The sequence below is a fragment of the Pipra filicauda genome, unplaced genomic scaffold, assembly GCF_003945595.2.
Source record: "Pipra filicauda isolate LSUMZ 115617 unplaced genomic scaffold, ASM394559v2 scaffold113_size4260070_pilon, whole genome shotgun sequence".
Taxonomy (NCBI): domain Eukaryota; kingdom Metazoa; phylum Chordata; class Aves; order Passeriformes; family Pipridae; genus Pipra; species Pipra filicauda.
This window is the reverse complement of record NW_024103585.1, coordinates 2291119-2305248: the sequence shown is the minus strand read 5'-3', so window position 1 is coordinate 2305248 and position 14130 is coordinate 2291119. Positions and strand designations below refer to the sequence as shown.

Here is a 14130-nt window from a genome sequence, read left to right as displayed (position 1 = left end):
GAGGACACATCACTCCAGCTATTATAATCAGGATGCATTACCCCCCATATCTTATTAGCACCGAGGCAACACCGTCTGATCACTGATATGAAGAAGCTGTTCCACCCTAACCACATCACTATCAAAACCAAAATGGACCAACTTCTTTTTTTCCCCAAAAAGTGGCTTATGACAGCTGTGTTTGCAGCTCTGTAGCCTCAATGAAGTCAGAATGAGTAAAAGGTAAGTGCTATCTGCACAGCTGTGCAGCGAAGGATGATAATTTTTTTTTTACTCTTGTTTTTAACCACATGACCAGGATAGCTGTTTTCCTGTTGGAACCACTCATTTTTCCACTATATGAAAAAAAACCAATTTGAATCAAATTAGGAAAATAAATTATCCTTCATGCTGAGAACACATATGCTTCCAGAGCAAGTGTCTGCAGCCAAGGTATAAATCCATCCTAAATACGAAAACAAAAATGATATGTAAGTCTTAAGCCTATAAAACTCGAAGAGCAGAAAGAGAATAGTAGAAATTAATTGTACTGATTTCAACAGGGCACACTTTGAGCTAGCCCTAAGGAATCAAATCAATTCTAAAAGCTCAATATTAATAAAAAATAAAACTTTTACTATTAACATAAGCAATAGGGACATCTTTTCTTCCAAAGTTTAGAAGTTTGTTTTACATGAAGTAGCTACTAAACTTAGCTGAGGTAGAAATACAGATCTGCAGGGTTTGGGATATTGAGTTTGTTGTTGGTTTGGGGGATTGGGAATGGGTGATGTTTGTTTTTAAAGAAATTAAATGGCAATTTACAACTTCTACTACAATAAACAGAATAAAAAAAAGACATTTTTGAAAAAGTAGTAGTATTAAGTAACTTGTATGTCAGTATTTTATGCTCAATGTGTAACTTCTTTAAAACCGATGAGATCCTAACTTTTTTTTTCAATAGCAATCATAACATTTCATGAGTAGAAGCACCCATTCTATTATCATATATTATCTGTAGCTTTTTTCTGTGCCTCTCTTATGCATATACACACACCGTCTCCCCCCTCTTTTATAAACACACAAATGCATGTTTTTCACATCCCATAGGGAATTTGGCAGAACCACAGCACGCAGGAAGCAGAGATGCACCACCAGCAGCAGGACCCTCTGCCTCAGCCACAGATCATGGTCACGGTCTCATTTCGAGCACACACGAGTCAATTGCTTCCCTTCTTCCAGTATGTGAATACATTCAGAGTTACAACATACAGCCTTATGAGACCAAATAAATACTAATCAATTCACTACAACACACAACCTTATGGGACCAACAAGATACTGATGAATTTATTGAAGCCCAGAAAAACTAAAAGACACTACAAAGGACATGGGTATTTCAGTTCTGGGTCTGCTCCATCTGTGAACATGAATTCCACATAATGGGAGGCTCACTACAATGATCACAAATTGATCAGTGAGAATTAAATGTTATGCCTGTCTGGAGGGACACCTCATAAGAGTGGATTGGTCTCACAGCCTAATTACTTAAAGGCACTCATGTCACTCTTGGCTGCCTCCATGTGCACCCAAGCACTTTGGGGAACCTGCAGCCTCCCCCTTCAGCCTCCAGCAGATACTCAGAACCACATAGGAAATTATAACTAGGATTCCATGCTTCCAAGCATTTATTTTTATTTATTCTCTATAAATGTGTCAATATAATTGAGTATTAGGCCTATTTAAGACAGTTCAAGTTAATAAATTAAGGAGTACCCAGTTAGGCAGGAACACTCAAACAGGTGCCTGCATAAAACTTTACCCTTTAAAGGGTAAAGCCCCTTTAAAGAACTGCTTAGGATAAAAAAACTTATTAATAAGTTAATTTTTTATTTTTTTATGAAGAAAACAAATCTTTAAACTTTCAGGGTTTTTTTCTGTCAGATATAACTTCCATATTGCTGTCTTTTCAAGAACATAGAAAAATCACAGTCCATTTGGTGGCCCATACACTTGACGACCAACAGTTGCTACACATACACATGTAATAATCAATACAGAGAGGATGTTGCCCTCTGCAAGAACTCTCAGCTCTATGAACAGCAGACTACTGGAAAGTCAATTATTAAAACAAAATATACTATGACAGTGTATTTCATAAGGTTCTAGTGAAGTCATACATTAAAAAAAAAATTGAAAAGAGCATTTGATATTAAAATGGAAATACTGTTCCTATTTTACCTGTCATTCTGACCCTATTAATCTCTACCAGCATTATTATCCTCAGCACTAGAAAGTATAAGCACAGCAACCGCTTGTAAACCAGTTAAGGTTTATCTGCAGGATTAGATTCAGTGAATGGCTCAAAGTGTCACAATATTTTCCAAGGGTACTTTATTTGCTCTCTGGAGATACTCTTGAAAATGATTTCTCAGTCATTAATTATTCATTCTATTTCTTATAATCAGTTCTTTTAATTAGTATCCCAGGCAGCTTTGCTGAGGATCTCACACTTTCAGTAATTAGGGGCAGTTTGTTGTCCCTAATTAACTTCAGACATAGCAAGACTCATTACTTTGTTACTTCAGCTGTTTTTATGTTTGCATCGCATATTCTGTCCTGCTTTAATGGCTCAGAAAGGCGACTGTCCTGTCTTGCTACTTCTCTCATTTAGGTTCCATCTCTCTTTCTTGACTCTGTGTTAGCTGCTTTATATTAAATCTCTCTGACTCTCTTTGAAGTCACATCTACACTGGCAAGCAGTGTGACACCAGAAAAGTGCATCTGCGCAGTGAAACAGAACCCTGCCAGCCTGTACAGTCTCCTTCCCATGTGTGCTGCTCTGCATAATTAAGTGCACTTGTAACAGACACAGCTTGTAATATAGCAAGAGGGTCATGTACGGAAGCTTTAACCAATTTACTGATTTTATCATACCTCTGGGACCTCTTGAAGGCCATTACAGAATGAGTTCTGACTAACAACTGCAGTTAGCAATTAATGTGTTAATAAACTATTAAATATCCAGAACACGCAAACCAGTTAGCAGTTTAGGAATAATCTGAATAATTTTATTGCCATTTTAAGTAAATAGTACTTCTAATTCTTACATGATGCTTTTCATCTACAGACAGCAAGGTGTATTAAGGCAGGAGAAAGATTCTTGGTCCAGTTGTTCCCGAGAAAGTTTGAGGAAGAGCCAAGCAAAGACCGCTGATAATACCAGTCCTGTTCCCAGGGACAGTGTACTGCTGTCCATTCTTGTAATTCAGAAAGTAAAGATGTTTTACCTCAGCCTGTGGGTGGTGGGGGCAAAGAGGGGACAAACAAATCTTCATTTGGCTCTAACAGAAGTCCAGTAAGGTATATCTTACACACAGGGTGCCTGAGAGAGAGCCACACACAAAAATAGTCACACAGTCTGATACCAGTCAGTGACTGATCTGCAGAACGAGCAGATCACCTTTATATTACACAGTTAAGAATAACATTTCCTTTTCAGCAACACACAAGGAAAATACATCCACATATGCACAGGCTGCTAGATCTTGTAATTCTCAGACTACCTTTGTAGGATGTTTTGGTTTTCATACTGTAGGTGGTAAAACAGAAGGCTTATAGTCACAAAACACAGCTGGTCACTTTGTAACACTTATTACCACAGAAAACGGCCTGGAAACATTAAGTAAGGGTACTTAAAAACTTGGATAGGACAATAAGATAACTTTAAAAGCTGGCCTTAATCTCAAGTGGTGTTTTAAAGTAAATGAATATGGGAGCCAAAGTATGCTGAAATTTCTTGTATCACAGAATATTTAAGGTAAAATGCTTGTAATTACTTCATAACTATGTACTAGCAAGCTCAGAACCTCCACTGTGTGTAGCATTGTCATAGGCTTACTTGTTCTAAAAAAACGAGGCAGGGAATTTTTCTTTCCCATGCATCACTGTAAGGGGAGGATGTTGAACAGGGGAGGGTAGTTTTGCCTTAGGTGACTGACCCAGACAAAAGAACTAACCAGCAGATCCACATTCCAAGCTGATGGCCCTCTGAAGACTGTGGAGAGGGGTGATTGGTTTTTTTCCTCTCTCTCCTCGGAAACAGGAGGTACTTCACTTTTGCCTTGACTGTAGGGAGGGTGTGTGTTGGAGGGGTCCGAGGTTGACTTTGTTTTCAGCCTGGTCATCTGGCTGTTTTCTGGCCCCAGTTTGTTTCCTGCGCCCTGTTCTGCCCCCAGACCGGGTCTGCTTGGATATCATCAGAGAGGCTTGACTCATCTGCAGAGGAACCTTTTGGGGAGGAGGGCGCCCTTTCCCTCCTCCGCTCCCGTGTTTGGCAGCGGCTTGTGCCCATCAACGAAGGCGGGAAAATCCCGGCCACAGCCAGCCACAAACACTTGAGTTTTGTGGGAAGAACCCCCTTTTCCCCCTCCCCTTCTTGGTGGTGGGGGGAAGATCTCCATTTTCGGCCTCTCCCCCCATCCGGGGGCCCCACGTGGCGACTGCCAGAGCCCAACAGCGCCCCCTGCTGGCCAACACTGAGCAACGCAGGATCTGCTCCTCCAGTGGTCCAACAGCGCCCCCTGCTGGCCGTGGTTAGAATTGCGCCAAAAGGCAGAAAGTATTGAACTGTTTGCTTTCTGAAGGGGATTTTTGGGTACAGGATTACTGTTTGGTTGGTTTTGTGGTTTTTTGTTGTTCTGCCAATACACATACATCCTTTAATAAAGGGCTGTTATTTTTTCTTTCTCCATACTTCCTCAGTTGGAGCCTCTTAATTTCGGATTTACAATTGCTTAGAGGGAGGAGTTTGGTCTTCCTCATAACCCATCCTCCTTAGCAAAACACTTTAGTCTCGTTAAACTGAGACAAGCATATGCGTGGTTATGAGAATGATACTGCATTTGGAGTAAAGTCACCACAAACTGAATCTAAGTGTCTGTTCAGGCAAATACTCCAACTCAGAGAGCTGATGATTACTAGAAAAAAAAAATTTCTAATGGAGTTTGCTAACTTCTATCTCTAAATACCACTATTTACTCTTAAATTCCCACTGGTAAGAGGCTGAAAAATTCTCTGCCTTTTAATGACACTGTGGAAGAAAGAGAGAGTGAGAGGGGACCTGATTGCTAAAATGATTTAATATCAGATCTATACCAAAAAACCTCTTATTTATTTTTATTTCTTTTCTTTGCTTATGCTCCATTCATAAAGAGATCAAAATTAAAAAAATATTTTAAATGGTCAATATTAATGTTTTAGCATTAATGCATATTTGATGTATTAAACAGTGGAACAGCGAAACATACGTAGAACACTTCTGAACAAGAAACAACCTTCCTACAAGGCCTCAGAATACATAATTTAGAAATAAATGAAGGAATGTATGAGCAATAGGCACAAACTGGAGATGATTCCCAGCAAAAGCCAGCAAGATAAACATTTGGCATAGACTGCCTGAAGGTAGATATTTTTAAAAAACAGAAAACTCATGAATTCACCATTAGAAAATCCTAAACATAAGAAACAACTCCAATCTTCTACAGAAAAAACAGTTTTCCCCAGTGCACTGTATCCTACTATTGATTTTTACAGACTCCAACTCCTGTGCCCCACATTTCTCACCAGCTCTTTACTCTTCCTATTTTGTATAACTGACATGAATATTGAGACTATCCACTTTTTTCCAGCTTTGTCCTTTCTTCCATGTCCTCATCTATGGCCCAACCAAGTCTACTCAAAGTACTATCCTTAAGGATTTTTTGGGGGTATCTATACTTTCACTCAAAGTATCCCTCCAGCACTTTTATCACACAGAAGCTGCCAGCCTCTATTTCTAAAACCTCACAGACAAGACAACTGAAGATAACTGAATAATTAATGGTTGAGAGAAAAATGGAAACAGAGCTGGAGAAAAAATCTTGTACAATCAACTTCTCTTTTTCTAATTTTTCTTCACCAGGTCATGTAGTTAAAAAAGTATTCACTGTACTTCATTCTTCACAATACTGTTAATTAATGCTTTTCCTCTTCCTGACAGGAAAAACACTCAAGAATATTCTTGAGTTCATGCATACAAGTAATCATGCTTGAAGAGAAGCATATGCTTTTTCTCCTCACTGCAAAACAAATAAGAACTAGATATATATTTTTTTTAATAAGTACCATCAACTTCTGGAGAATTCTAAATACAAAATGAAAAGCCTTCAGTGCTTATGGCTGAGAAAATAACCTTCAAAATGCAAACTTAAACTGATGCAGCCTGGTATCGACATGCAAACACTCCATCTCTCCTGCTGCTCAGAGTTTCCCACACACAGCAACAAATTGAAAACTGCCTTTTCACAGCTGCTACTCTGAAACCTGGGGGAATCTGCTGCAACACACAAGAACTGAGCTGCTTTCAATTCAGTGCCAGCACTTCTAGGCAGAAATGGGCACTGGAGATAGGTACTAGGCAAATGGAACAGGACTTCAGCAAATGCTATTCCTCTCCCTTCCTCCCATCCTGAATGGCAATAGCTAGAAGCCACGGAGAGGTCTGAGTACCAGACCTGTGCATGCCACTGCCATCAGCTGGCAGCAAGAGGAGTAACTTGGAAAGAAATATAGGAGTCATGTTTGCAGCTAATGTACCAAAAAAAAACCCTATATGAAAAATTACTTAAAGATTAAAGAGTTTAAAAACCTTAGAGGCTTGCACCTGGTTTAGACAGAGTAACATACTAACTGGGGCTCAGTACAAGTAAATATAGAACTAGAGTCAAGGCACAAAGACTGACACCCCAACACACATCCCTCAACCAGCAGAGGCAAGCCAAGCACTTTCCTAGAAGACAACATATCATCCCATCTTCCCCTATGGACACCTCTTGGGTTCAGAAAGCAAGTTTTGTTCCTGAGCTATTAGCTTTCCAGTTCTAGCAAGGGAAGCAGCAGCAGACAGGGAGATATGGTAAGCTAGCAAAATAGGAGACATACACACAAAATAGAAACAAGGGTAACAGGAGAGTAGAACACAAATACAGAGGTACATTAAAAAAGCAAAACAATACATTGCATAAGCAACTTCAGGATGATTTTCACTAATATGAAAAAGAAATGGTAAAAGCCAGAAAGAGAAAAACCAACTCTAATAACCAGCACGCAAATGGAGAGGCAGGTGGTTAGTAGTGTCTCCAAACATGAACTGATGACAGCAGGTGTGCATGGAGGAGCAAGGAAGGGAAAACGAAAATTTGCTTTTATAGAAATGCATCATTCAATGAACAGTTAACTAGCAACCAACAAGCGTTTTCTGCTCTGGCAATACTGTATAGTTAAAGACAGTACATGGTAATGGTTATTTTGATATATTGCCCCTCTCCAGATACACGTAAAGAAGTGTGGCTCAGAGGGGAAAAGAGTATTTTCACCAGCTTTGTTATTCCATGGCAGCAATGGATATATTTTTCAAATAATTTCAGATAAAGTATTAAAGACATGATGAGCTGATTTGGTATTTCTGCTTCTCAGTCACCAATTACAGCAGTTCAGATACATAATATATAATGTGAGAATAACAACTGCAAAGGGTGAGAAATGCAAGGCAGCCCAGCCAGCCAATTCCCCTGTACAGTTCCTGCAGAGATAGAGACAATCAACTGATCCTTCAAACTCTCCTCATCAGCTCCTAATAACTAGTCTTCCTCAGGCACTTTAAATGGGGTATGTGCCAACAAAGTCAACACACTTGTCAAACTGTGTGGGTGACAGAAAAAAAGAAAAAACCTGGGGTCACTCATTCAGAAAAAAAACATAAAATTGCCCCATCAAATAATAATAACTAAAAAATAATCAAATTTCAAAGGCAAGTATAGGTAAAATAAGCAGGGAAAACAAAACAAGCAAGTAAAAGAAGACACTGATGAATTTTTCATCATAGTATACTAGGTTTGCAGACTGTCCATACACATTCACTTCATAACACAGCTGTTTACCAGCTCCTGGTTTTCCCAGCACATTGTCTAGCTTTTGGCCAAGCCCCAGCTATCAATTCTGAGCTGGCAGGCCAACAGAAGAATTTAAGATTAAAACAAAACTCTGAAGGACCATAATTTCTGAAGCAGTGCTGGTAACTAGAAGGCTCTGCTTCTCTTGTCACCCTTCAGTATTTCTTCAGCCATGGGTTGATTCAATTGCCAGTGGTGAGCAACTTGCCTACTGCAAGCAAAACCAGTTTCTTCCCCAAAGAGCCAGTTCTGACAGGGGCAAAAAGATCTATTTGAGAATAATCTTGTCTCAACATGTATAGAGCTCTGTAGGCCACTGTATTATGGGCTTCAACAGGATTTACCAAAACACTCTATACTCACTTGCCTGCAAATAAAACACACACAGCTTAGAGCATCATGACAAGGTGTTATGGGGGAAAATAAGGCAAACAAACTTGATTTAAAATGACTTCCTGAAACACCAAAAAAACCCTGAAATTTTTCTAAGGGAAACAATGAAGGTAGGAATGGAAGATGTTCCTAGAAAGCTCTTTAGCAGAATTTTGACCAGATGACCAAGTTTTATACCTAAGCTCTTCCTCTTAAATGTGTCTAGAGTTCCCGAAAACAATGGCTTTGGATGTACTCTCCTTGCTACCTTAGCAGTGCAGAAAGCAACATCTTATGAAGCAGGCTCAGAAGCCAAGAGACGATTTTTCTTTTCCAAAATATGCTTAGTCAATAAATAAGTAGATACACACCACCAGCTCAAAAGCAAGGAAATGTGGGGCTTGGGACAGGAGAAATAAAAACATTGAGAATAAAACTGTGATCCAGAGAATGAAGTCTATCCCCACAACCAGCATTTTCCTGATACTATTACTTAGTGGACACATATTACTGTAAACCTCTTCTTTAGAGGTAAACTCCAAGAAACAGATACGAACAAACTCACAGAATTCAGATGAAAATAAATTATTATTACTGTTCCTACTTTGACAGTTAACTAGAAGTCAATGTTTTTGATCTACTCGTGATTGAGCAGCTGGACAGGAGAGAAAAAATGGTCATCAAGTATTCAGGAAATAAAGTTATTCAGTTATGAATTTTATGCAGCCAGATCAATTACTTCTGCTACCTACCACCTATGAAAGCAAGACTTGAATTATCAGCTTTGATGTACTAAGCCTTTCATGCATTATGAAATCTCGTTTAGCCTAGGAGTGTTACTTCTCCCTCAGTCTTGGGTTTTTGTGTGGCCACTTGATTACCAGAGTAAATTTTAAAATGTTGAGCAATTAAAACACAGGAAGAACTTTTTTTTTAGTTAATTGTAGTATTTCATTGTCCCTTCCTTCCCCAGGAACTTTAACTCTGATTTGTCTCCCAGATATAGAACCTGCCCTTGGCATGTACTCCCTGAGTAAAACTGAGTAGGTACACACAAGTGTACAACTGATTAGTATAAACAGCAGTTACCAAGGTCATCATCTAATCACTGACTCAGTGTATGTTCACAGACACCACTTTTCCTTGATGGAAGAAAGTCACAACAGCAATGCATTTCCTTCACCACCTCAATCTCATTCTACGGACCAACTCAATCTGCTGGACTGAGATTCAGTTTGACTGGGGTAGGAGAACACAAGGAAGAAGAATGGGATGTGTTATGTATTTTCTTCTTCTCTTTTGCTGAGACTAGAAACAAAGAGGAGTGGAGACACAGAAAATAAAAATGCTGAAATACCTTCAAGAGGACTCATAAAAAAGTGGTAACTACAAAAAAGTTACGGTCTCTTTAAACCAGGGACAGACAAACCTTGCTTTACAAAAGAACCATATGTAATGCATTAATGCATTAATATTTCTCTAAAAGTAGGAAAATACATGACTAAATGTCCATAAATATCTATTGAAAAAATGTTACTAAATACATATTAGGTCTACTCTTTAGAGCAAACTCCATCTTTGTCAGGATTTGCCACACAACCTTGAAAAATCACACCATGCTTCAGCTCCACATCTCCAATATTTGCCTATTCCTCCTCTATTAAAAATCTATTTGCAACCAAAATAAGATAGGATGTAATAGCAGGCCACCAACTAACTCTGAACAGTTTAAAAAAAGTATTTCTACCACATAACCTAAAGATTAAAAAAAAAACAAATGCAGTCTTACCATAAAAATATGTGAATCAGCAAAACTTGGGCTAAATGACATTAAATTTGTCATTAAAAAGAAGTCAGTGGAATTCATGGACTCTGGTGAATTATAATACTTTTTTTTTCTTAGAGTTTGATTTTTTTAGTTAATCTTATCTATCACAATACAGCAGAGCTAATTTTACTTAGCAAGAAGGAAGAAGAAAGGACAACAGAGGAATGAAACACTGCCTGCATTTAAAATTCTTTAATTAGTATTACGCAGTCCTTTAAGTATGGTGGTTTCAAGATACTGTATAGTGTATTTTAATCTGATACTAAAGCAAGAACATAAGAAGCCAGCCATATTGTAACCCATTTCCTTACTGATATTACAGTACAGTTGAGGATATTTGATATATGAATTCTTTCTCATTCCCTTACTGGATAATATGTTCCACATTAAAAAGGAAGAATGCAGCACATTAAAATACTGCAGAATGCAGTTTTTGCTCAGCAATATGCCAAATGAACTGGCAGAAAGAACAAATTACTTTTGCTCTTAAGCAGGGTGGATACTATTCTTAGGTTATCATAAAGACTGCTGGTGCAAAAGCATTACAAAGAGTGCACAAGCTGAAAGAGGCAGGGAGCTGGAACCAAACAGCATCAAAGGTTCTGATTCAAAACCATGTCTTGGTTCACTTATCTACTGATGATAGACAGGGCATGCAGTAGTTAACAGCTCCAGTTAAATAACACGGGTAAGAAACCTCAGTCCAGCTCTCAATAGACAGCCAGTCACATCACACAAGTCAGAAGTGAAGCAAAAGAAGAGATCAAGGAAGAATCCATATCTGTATCATACCTTGGCAGAGAGAAAATTAATTCAGGAAATAAGACAGACTTTTACCCCATGGAATATGAATCACAGAATCACAGAATGAGTAAGGTTGGAAGGGACCACAGTGGGTCATCTCATCCAACCTCACTGTCTGAGCAGGGTCATCCCAGAGCACATGGCACAGGATTGCATCCAGACAGTTCTTAAATTTATCTCCAGTGAGCGAGACTCTACAACCTCTCTGGGCAACCTGTTCCAGTGCCTGGTCACATGCACAGTAAAGAGTTCTTCCTCATATTCAGGTGGAACTTCCTGTGCATCAGTTTCTGCCCATTGCCTCTTGTCCTATTGCTTGGCATCACCCAGAAGAGCTGGGCTCCATCCTCTTGACACCCTCCCTTTAGATACTCTTATACATTGATTAGGTCCCCTCTCAGTCATCTCTTCTCTAGACCAGCTATCACATCTCCGAAAGTGTCTTATTTCAGGACATGGTGTAAGACAGGTGGTTGTACTCTCATTCACAGGGCCACCATGCAGCACAGAGCGCAGAAATTAGACACAAAAGAGGGCTCCTTTGTACAGCTCTCAGCAATCTCAAACTATCAAAGCAGGTTTTCTGAACTCTCAAAACTCAGGACCACTTCTGCTACCCTATATTCACTGGGTAATATATACCACAGTGTCAAATAAGAGGAAGGATGGTAATGTGCATTTCATTACTTCCTAGACAGAAATGCAACTCCTAGAAAGAATTATTTTGTGTTATGTCTTATTTAAAAACTCTATTTTCTGACCAGTTAAAGACAAGTCATCATTGTCCTGCAGCTAAATTCCTAAACATGACAAAAGTCTCTTTGCGCATACAGTTATTAACCCAAAAGTCAGAGTTCACATAAAAACAGTAATTACCAGGGGTAGCATGTAATTTTAGGTATCAAGTCAATTCTATCAATCACTCTGTTCATTGGTCATATGTTAAATCCACAACAGTTTTATTTCTGTATTTGCAGACATTTTATTTGCAGACATTTTATTAATAAAAATAATACAGTAGTTATTTTTAAAACAGTTCCTATGCTTAATGACTAAGATGAGAACTTCTAAATATTCAGTATCTTCTGCGATTGATAGTCACAAGCTTAACTTGGAAGCTGATTAGGAAAATTTAATCAAGAGGAGGGCAATGTGGCACTGGAGCAGGTCACACAGATGGGCTGTGGGATCTCATCTCTGGAGGCTTCTGAGTCTCCTGCTTGAACCTAGATTGGTATCAACACTGCATCAAGTTCACTTTGGCTTTGTCCAGTGGGAAGTCACACTCAGATGACCTCCAGATGTCTCTTCAAAATATCGTTTCTATGGTGACTGTTTTGGGGTGAGTAATCTTCAGTGGGGTGAAAATTCTCATTTTGACACGTTTTCTTTGGCTTTCTGCTTACAAGATGTCTTTATACAGGCTCCACAGTTTAAGCACCTAACACTTAATAAAACCAAAACATTTTTTCAGAAATAATCTTATTATTACCACCACGTTAACTTGTCAGAGAATTCACTAAGCACAATTACCTGGAGCAGACATACTTCGAACAACTCAAAACATTTAGTATTGAATTCTACAAACCCTTAGAGATATGGAAGCATCAAGATCATAAAAAGCCAAGTGGAAATGAATTCTTTTTTGTGTCCTATCACTATCCTTCTAGAAAATTATGTGGAATGGGGTTTTTTGTTTGTTTCTTTTCTGTTTTGATTTGGATTGGTCTGTTTGTTTACAGAATTGACAGTAAAAATACACAAACTTTTTAGACCAAACATTTCAAGAGCTGAGCTTTTAAGTGGTTATCTGGAAATGCAATGCCTTAAGTATTCTACCTATTCAACAGCTCAAAAGTAAGTGAGAATAAGCAAAAATCCCTACCACACACCTGCCAGTTCTCAACAGCTTGTATCTGATGTACAAGGTGCAGAGAATAATTTTGGTCAACCTTCACTAGAAGGCCATTCTCATCACAAACACGCATGTTGATTGTTTCTATGTACAGAGAGAGTGCACTTAATAATTCATGAAACAAAATAGTTTTCTCGTTCACCTCTGTATTATGGCTTAATTTGCTCGGGTTGGGTACCGATGGTCAGAACGCGACTCACAGAAGGCACCTCTGGGAAATTTAACTCCAGTCATCAGGCAGCGCCGAGAAGCAGGAACAGATCCTCCACGGCAGAACGGCCCCAGCGCCCCCGCGCCCGCTCCCTGCGCTCCTGTGCCCTTCGCACGGCGACTTTAAGCATAACTCTAAAAACTTAAACGACTTCACCCCGGTGACTGATGGATTTCTAGGTGAAGGGTCTGTTTTGGAGAAGGCGGGCTCAAGCCCAGCCCTCCAGCAGCTGCTCCCGCAGCGCCCGCGATGCCGCCGGCGGCTCCTGGCGCCGTGTCCCGCCCGGTGCCCGGGGCGGCGCTCAACCTGTTGCGGGGCGGGAGCGCGGCGGCGGCCGTGGCTGCGGGATGGCCCGCGGGAGACAAGCGCAGGCGGCGGGGCAGGGGGAGCGGGGAGGCGGGGGCTCACCTTCTGCTGCCGGCGGGCCATGTCTGTGGGCTGCTTGGCGTTGAAGGGGTGCGCGATGCACCTCGCGATGAACACGTAGAGCTGCAGTCGAAGCCGCTTCTCCCGCTCCTCTCGCTGCAGGCGCTCCTGCTCATCCCGGCCCTCGCTCAGCACCGAGGGACTGGGGCTGGTCTCCCGCGCCGCCCCGGCCTCTCTGCCCCGAGAGTCCCGGGGCGGCGCCGGCGGCAGCGAGCGCGGAGAGCCGCCGCCCGCCGCCACCAGCACGTCCCGCCGCTCCTCTTCCAGCAGCTCATCGGACTCCTCCTCGCTGGAGGAAGGGTCCAGCATCGCGCTCGGGGGGCGCGCCCGGCGGCTGGCACGGAGCGAGGTGGGGAGCGGCGCGTACCTTTCCGGACACGTCGAGTTTACACACGGACTGTTTCCGACCGGCGGCGGCTGCCGGGCGGGAGCGGAGGGGCGGGGAGGAAAGGCGGGGTTTGGGAAGGGGGTCGAGCCCGGGTTGCCTGGGAATTGCTTCGACCGGCTCCCGGCGGAGACAGAGGCGGGACCGGGGCCGGGCTAACATCTTCGCCCGCCCCGGCGGGGATAGTGGCCCGCGAGTGGCCAGGACGGGCAAGGGAGG

The 14130-nt window shown here is 41.1% G+C and overlaps 1 protein-coding gene across 8 annotated transcripts in view; it reads right to left on the bottom strand.

The window, feature by feature from the left end:
* Positions 1 to 13941, bottom strand: part of CADPS2 (calcium dependent secretion activator 2) — a 292803-nt gene extending 278862 nt beyond the window's left edge. For 6 of the 8 annotated variants that reach the window (XM_027720819.2, XM_027720827.2, XM_027720823.2 and 3 more), the window contains exon 1: positions 13509 to 13941. In XM_027720819.2, the coding sequence (XP_027576620.1) occupies positions 13509 to 13835 (327 nt within the window). In that variant the 5' untranslated portion in view covers positions 13836 to 13941. The remainder of the gene's footprint in view (positions 1 to 13508) is intronic. The other 2 variants (XM_027720821.2, XM_027720828.2) reach the window with 1 other exon arrangement.
* Between the last annotated feature and the right edge of the window lie 189 nt (positions 13942 to 14130).